Raw genomic sequence first — 7,592 nt, 5'->3', positions numbered from 1 at the left:
TTTACAAAATATGTCAAAGAACAAAAAAGTTCATGACGTCTTGAACTTTGCTTCTGAATCATTAAAATTTAGATGTCGACTGAATGCCGACTTTGGAAAATACACTTCTATCCTTTCTAATCGAGAGCGAGACGAGACGGTCGGTCCCGCTCTCATGACTGTAGACAACTAGAAGCTGCAGCCAGCAGCCAGTTAGCTTAGCATAGCATCAATACTGGAAACAGAGGGAAACGTTAGCCTGGCTGTGTGACGACGTGCATGGACTCCAGTGAACTGCATTTCCTGTTTTATTTTGTAGTAACTCTCCTTCATGCATTCCCGTATGCTTTACTTCCTGTCTATGTTCCGTTTCCCTCCAGTTTTATCATCACCTGTTCTCCATTATCCAATCAGAGCTCTCAGCACTTATAGTCCTCTGTGTCTCCACCTGTGTGCAGGTTCTTTGTCCTCCTGCAGACGAGCGTTCAGACTTTATTGTTCCGGTGGTGTTTCGTTGGGTTTTATCTCTGCTGTGAGTTCAGATTATCCACCAGCTGACTTCCTGTTTCACCTCGACTTCATTAAACTGTTTGGATCTTTGTGTGTCTGAGTCTCAGAGAAATGCTGGTTTGTGTGGCGAGGACAGGGTGGAGGACAGGGTGGAGGACAGGGTGGAGGAGGACGTGGAGGAGGACAGGGTGGAGGACGTGGTGGAGGACGTAGAGGAGGACAGGGTGGAGGACAGGGTGGAGGGCGTGGAGGAGGACAGGGTGGAGGGCGTGGAGGAGGACAGGGTGGAGGACAGGGTGGAGGGCGTGGAGGAGGACAGGGTGGAGGGCGTGGAGGAGGACGTGGTGAAGGACAGGGTGGAGGACGTGGTGGAGGACAGGGTGGAGGACGTGGTGTCGCTGCGCTCTCGTAGGGACTCAGACTCCGTGCTTTAACGTGGACGCGGTGGAGCTGAAGGCTGAACAAGCTGCTGAACGTTCGGCCGAACACACTTTGAATGTTCTGTGAGTCGAAGGAAGTTTGAACATAAATTTATTCAACTGACCGTCCAACAACGTCCTGAGAATGAAGCCTCAACTTTAGTTCTATGTCAAAAAACTTTTAACATGTGGAGAAGTTTGAGGAGAAACATTCAATAAATGTTCCCACAACCAAAAGTTCTAGAGACCAAATTTGAGCTGGCTGAGACGTAACAACACCAGTCTGTGTGACTGGGACAGCGCCCCCTGTCAGGGGCTTTCACAACGGTCCTGGAAGGTTTGCAGACGTTCCAGATTCCTCAAGGATGGTCCAGGGTCAGGTTCTGGTTCCACAGGCCCAAAAAGAAGTTCTAGATGTTCTTCAAATCATTGTGTCACTTCGCTCCGGGACAGAAGTACAGTTTGGTTGCTGTGTATTTTCTGATCAGACTGATTGATCTGTAAACTGTAAGATACACAAACATGAAACGAATATTGGACTTTTGTCTGACGGTTAAACAAAACCAAAGAGAAAACATGAGAAGCTTCGCTGACCTGATGCTTTTAATCTGGTTCTGTTGACTTTCACAGACAGGAAATGTCGCTGATCAACAGTTCCTCCAAAATAAAACAGGAACTTGAGTAAACAGTCAGACAAACATCAGACTGTATCCTATGACGGCTCCTACTGCGACTCCTGCCTGGACTGACTCTACAGTATCTGTTCGTCTGTCTGTCCATCTGTCTTGACAGACACCTCCAAGGCCCCCCCCCCCCCCATGCCGTACCTGACTTAACTGGTTGCCCTGGTGACCTCCCCTCCCCGTTCCAAAGTGTCCATCGGAGCGTCTCAGTGAAACCTGAGCAGGCGTGGCGGCTCGTGGTCACCTGAGCCGAGCGGCTGCTGAATGTTTGATGGAGGCTGTCAAAGATCCTTTCTACCACAGTTGGACCACAAACACCTGAACAGGTAGACAACAGGAGGACGGGACCCTCTGAGGCTTCAACAGGCTTCAACAACAGGTACAAACTCCCTCTGTGACTCGCACATATACTCATCCTTATTTTCTGTACATGTAGAATAATAGTTTTCCAACCTGTGTGACATCATCAGGTGTCTCACGTCTGTCCAATGATTCATTGATCATGCCATCGAGATCCTTCTTGATGTTGGGAATTAATTTTTGTTTTCCAGTGAGGAACCCTCCGCCCTGTGTTCTTCTTCTGTTGGGTTGTGAATGCACACTTTGACAATGATCTTTGAAAGCTTTTCTACTTCTTCAGGTTCAGACTTCAAGCTTTTGTTTGGATATTTAGTTTCATCGTTCGTAGCTTTGTTTTAGTGAATCATCTCATTATCAATATGACATGAGATTCATCGTGTTCATCGACAGTCGTCTTTATCTGACGTGAGGCGTTCATGTTTGTTTGGTTTTCAGACACCTTCTTCCTGCTATCAGACAGAATTGTTCTGTTTCCATCTTCTGCCTGATGCTAACCAATGCCTGGGGGAGGGGGACTCGATTTGCTCTAACCAATCACGAGAGACAAACGTGTCCGCCTTGCCGGGTCTGGATCTTTGGATCCAACAGTTCTGTCTGATTTCAGGTTCCTTCAGAGCAAAGTGCTGTTCAGATTCACGTTTAATTGATTTAGAAAAGCCTCGATAGCAGCGTCTTCTTGACAACAGCTTGACAACACTGTTAGTCCCGCCCACAGCGCTGATTGGCTAATCGTCGTTCCCCAGCGGTGGTCATTGGATCGATTATGTATTCAGTGTGTTCTGTGTGGGTGGATTCAAAGGTCTGGACAGAAAGTGGTAATTACGATAACTTTGAAGTGACATTTTTTATGATGAGTCATGAAAAGTGGATTTCACGCCTCTTTACGGTAGAAAATGTGTCACCTGAACAGGTGAGGTTTGCTTTGATTCCTCGGCTGCCATGTTAGTCTGTGCCAGTCCAGTTTGTCCAGTCTGTAGCTGTGTCGCCCCCTGGCGGCCGGGCTGCACTGTATGCTCAGCAGAGAGCAGGTAGCTGTGAGCAGAGTCCTGACTGACAGGTGTCCACCTGTGACAGGTGATGGTGTCAGGATGTCTGACGGGAGGCAGCGAACATTGTCCACCTCTGGAGAGTCTCTGTATCAGGTCCTGGCTCTGGAGAAAGGCTGCAGCCATGACGACATCAAGAAGTCCTACAGGTAAGACCACCACTGCCCCATCCACTCACCTGCATCAGGTGACAGCACAGTCTGTCTCGTCTAATCTGTAGTCCAATCACATATTTAATGCAGAATTGAACTGATTCCAAAGCTTGTTCCAGAGCTTTCGAGCGCAGGAAGTGATCATTCGTGTTAACACTGAAGCCCGTGTGTGGTGACAGGAAGCTGGCGTTACGGTATCACCCCGACAAGAACCCCGACAACCCGGAGGCTGCGGAGAAGTTTAAGGAGCTGAACAGTGCTCACGCCGTCCTGTCCGACCTCACCAAGAGGAACATCTACGACTCGTACGGGTCTCTGGGACTCTACGTGGCCCAGCAGTTCGGAGAGGACAACGTCAACACCTACTTCATGCTGTCCACCTGGTGGGCCAAGGTAGGTGGGGCTTACCTGTTGTTCCTCCAGCTGTAACTCAGCCTAGTCTGTCGATGAGGGTTGGTCTGCCTTTGTCTTTGTGGAAACTGCCTCCTGAAGCAGCTTAGTTATGAGTTCGTGTGCTTCTGTGTGGATGAACCTGGCATCTGGGCCTCTTCCAAAGACTCCTGATCTCCATCTCCACATTCAAGATGCAGGAGTTTTGAAGTTTCGATGTGGTCAGTGCGATCAGGTCATTTGAAACAGAACTGTTTAACTGGACTATCGCACAGAGGATGCTAACACATTAGCCAGCCAGCGCTAGTCAGTCATACAAGCTGTGAGTCTGAAATCAGTAGTTTACTCTGGTGAGCAGAAAACTGACACTTCAGACTAACCATCATCATTCTGTGTCATCACTGATGTTCAGACGCTGGACCATTGCATTGTGGGATTGTTAGCAGACAGTAGTGGACTCTCCTTCCTGTGTCCACTGAGGTCAACATACAGCAGACATTTACACAACATGGAGTGACCAGGAAGTGCTTTCAGACAGACTGTGACCCGTCAGAGACTTTCCCTTCTTCTCTGCACGGTTTGTTCAGTTAGCGAACCCGTTAGCTTGGTCGCTAACAGAACGTGAAGCGTCTCCAGTGTGTTGAAGTGGTCCAGGTCTCCGTCATGGAGCAGTTTGTGCTCTGAAGAGGAGCCTCAATCAAACTGCTCAGCAACACTCAGCTAAGAAGCTACGTTAGCTTCCTCTGTTTTGGTCTCTCCGGCTCTCCGTCCACTCAGAGCTCAAACTGATCTGAGTTCACGTTTTAAATGCTGTGAGCTTCAACATTCAGTCTGCTGCTCCTTGTTTTCATTCCCTCCACTTTATACAGAACATTTAATTGTTTTGTCAGATGTTTAACTCGTTTTCCACGTTTGTCACTGTGAAGCACTTTGGCCGATATGTCTTCATTGATGGGGGGGGGGGACCTGCCTGAGATGAAGCAAATGATCACTTCGTCAATTGACAGAAGAATCTAAATTGCACCTATTCTGATCATTTCTGTTTTTATCTCTTACACTTTTGATGATCGGTTTTCAGTTTTCTGGCATTTTATCGACCAATCAGTTCACTGCTGAATGAAGACGACCATCGGCAGGTTCATCAGTGAACTGTTGGTTCGTCATAGAGGTGATGTTGGAGTTCAGGATGTCAGGATGCATCATGTATGTCAAACACAGGAACTACGGGGTTTCTCTCAGGTCCAGCGTGTGGTTCTGCTCTCTGGGATCCTGATCCTGAACCTCTCGTCCGTCTCTCAGGGTCTGTTTGTGGTGTGTGGGATCCTGACCGGATGTTACTGCTGCTGCTGTCTCTGCTGCTGCTGTAACTGCTGCTGTGGGAAACTCAAGCCGACGCCCACAGGTGAGGGGGCGGAGCCAGACTACGTCTCACCTGACGACCTGGAGGAGGAGATGCGCAACGACCCTGACAACGGTGAGAGGAACAGGAAGTTCTGAGCTTTTATTTTGAAGTGTAATAGTAAATCAGTCAGTGGAAGCAGGTGATCAGTTTAGAATCATTGATTGATTATTGAATGATTCATTGATCAAATGTTACTGTCAGTGTTTTCTGTCATATCTGAGACGATAACCATAATATTTAATGTGTTGTAAGTGGGATCTTTAAGGGGATAATTAATGGATTGTAACACATGGACACATTTTAAGGGATAATGTGCAGTTTAAGGACTTTAAAAATCTTTGAAAATAACATGAAAACGATCTCTGAATTTATCATTTAAAAGAAATTCAGGGATTCAGACTTTCATGGTAGTTATGACATTTTCTGGGTTAATTTTCAGTTAACTTAAAATAAAAGCTACACAGATCAATTATAAAACCACTCTGAGGGCACCTGTGAAGCACCGCACACCCATGAACACAAACACTCAGTAAATAAGCAAATAAAAGTGATTTTCTGCCTGTGGACATCAGCAGACACCAGCTGTAGAGACCGTGAAGCTAAAAACGTCTCATTTGTCTTCATGTTCGTTCCTCTGCAGACGTTGAAACTCCGATTGTTCAGCAGCCAACGAACGCCAGCGAGAAAACTCAGCTGATCACTGACGGACACCGCAGGTACGGAGACACCTACACATGATGCCCACAGGAAACAGGAAACACATCACTGCTGCAGGGATCCATCTGAATGAAGCTCATTTAACTGAGAGACGACATTAAGCAGCTGAGAAGCTGACGGACGAGAGCAGGTGGATCAGCTGACTGCATCACCTCAAACACACCAAACGTCTCCAAACTCCTCTGACCACAAAAGTCAAAGCTCCACTCGATGTCCAAGCAACAGTCTGACATTCAGGAGGATCCTCCAGAGTCTCGTTTCTGGTCTGTTTCACTGCTGTGCGTCCAGTTCACAGACACACCGCGGGGCCAAAGGTAAGTGGACACCCTCGTACTGTTTGCTGGCCCCCAAATCCCCCAAATTCTGTTTTATCTCGTGCAGACGAGATCCACTTCTTGTTTAAGATATACAGGAGAGCAACGTCCCCGTCTGGTCTTGACTGCACAAAATCCTGGGAAATGAAAAATATTGAGTATCTTCTGTGATCAGGATCATCACACAGAACCTTGTTTGATGAAGATTAAACCCGTCATATTTTGGCCTGTCAGGGCCTCCATAGCTCCCAAACTGTCAGACTGTTGCTTGAATGATCATATATATAATAAAATGCAGTGATCTGAGTTATTACATTTTATGAAAACACAGCTCTGATTGGTTGTTTGAAGTTGATGGAATGAGTGATGAAGGAGAGGCGGAGCTTAAAGCAGCAGACTGTTCACACACTAGTTATAAATAAAGGTTATCGCTCAGTGTTTGTAAACTATAATCATGTGAACATTAACATCGACCATTTGTTGTTACGTGTTGATGTAAATAAAGTTTTGGTTTGTTTCCTGTTGATCATATTTATGTGTGTATGAAGCCACTGTGGAAAATAAATCTGGTTTGTGAGACAACACCTGTAATGATGTCATGTGATGATGTCACCTGGAGGCTGATGATGATGAGTTCGGTCCAGGTCCTGCGGGGGGCGTGAGAAGTTCAAGTTTCCACTTTGTTTGTTGTGGTTCGTCACGGCGCCGTGATGCTGCTGCACAAGTAAGAACAAGAATAATAGAAAGTAAAGTCGAATAAAATGCGATACAAATACAAAGAAAAATACTGTAATACTGAAGCAAATAGAATATCAATGCTGTGTTTAAATACAGCCAATGACCTCCGTATGACTGTACAAACAGGAAGCACAGCAGAGATGATGGACAGGTACACAGTCAGCAGTATATCACGTACCTGTGCAAGAGAAACAATATGAAATAGTCCAGAATACTAACAGAAGAGTAGAACAGAAGAGTACAGTGTACATGAATTCAAAACCACACGAACTTCATTTAACGTCAGAAAAACGTCATGATATGAACAGAGGACGAGAAAAACAGCAGTTTGAACACTTTCTGAATATGCAGCTGTGTGAACAGGTGTGTGTACAGCATACAGGTGTGTGTACAGGTGTGTGTACAGCATACAGGTGTGTGTACAGGTGTGTGTACAGTGTACAGATGTGTGTACAGGTGTGTGTACAGCATACAGGTGTGTGTACAGGTGTGTGTACAGGTGTGTGTACAGTGTACAGATGTGTGTACAGGTGTGAATAATAAGTTTAAAATCATCTTCTGAGATTCGAAAAGACTGAACTTGAGAAAACAAGTTGAATAAAGTGAGTGAGTGAAGTAACCCTACTGCTGTAGTTTTACTGCATAAAGCAGAGAATACTCCTGTAGTTTTACTGCATAAAGCAGAGAATACTCCTGTAGTTTTACTGCATAAAGCAGAGAATACTGCTGTAGTTTTACTGCATAAAGCAGAGAATACTGCCGTACTTTTTCTTGTAATGGAGTATTTCTGTGTGTTCCAGCAGGCGGCGCTGCAGCCTCCCCTTCACTCTGCCTCTGTGCACTGTCCCTTTAATGAACTCTGGAATGCTGAGCCCCCCCCCC

The 7,592-nt window shown here is 46.2% G+C and overlaps 1 protein-coding gene across 1 annotated transcript; it reads left to right on the top strand.

Annotated features, from left to right (window-relative positions):
• Window positions 1-856: 856 nt before the first annotated feature.
• Window positions 857-6,552, top strand: LOC143329841 (dnaJ homolog subfamily C member 5-like). Its single transcript, XM_076745950.1, has 5 exons — window positions 857-1,970; window positions 3,026-3,146; window positions 3,329-3,542; window positions 4,839-5,013; window positions 5,582-6,552. Exons 2-5 carry the CDS (start codon window positions 3,040-3,042, stop codon window positions 5,677-5,679), a joined length of 594 nt encoding a protein of 197 aa, XP_076602065.1. The 5' UTR covers window positions 857-1,970; window positions 3,026-3,039; the 3' UTR covers window positions 5,680-6,552.
• The last annotated feature ends 1,040 nt before the right edge of the window (window positions 6,553-7,592 follow it).

Source organism: Chaetodon auriga, chromosome 12 (genome assembly GCF_051107435.1).
Source record: "Chaetodon auriga isolate fChaAug3 chromosome 12, fChaAug3.hap1, whole genome shotgun sequence".
Lineage (NCBI taxonomy): Eukaryota > Metazoa > Chordata > Actinopteri > Chaetodontiformes > Chaetodontidae > Chaetodon > Chaetodon auriga.
The sequence above is the reverse complement of the archived record's forward strand: the minus strand, read 5'-3'. Positions and strand labels throughout refer to the sequence as shown.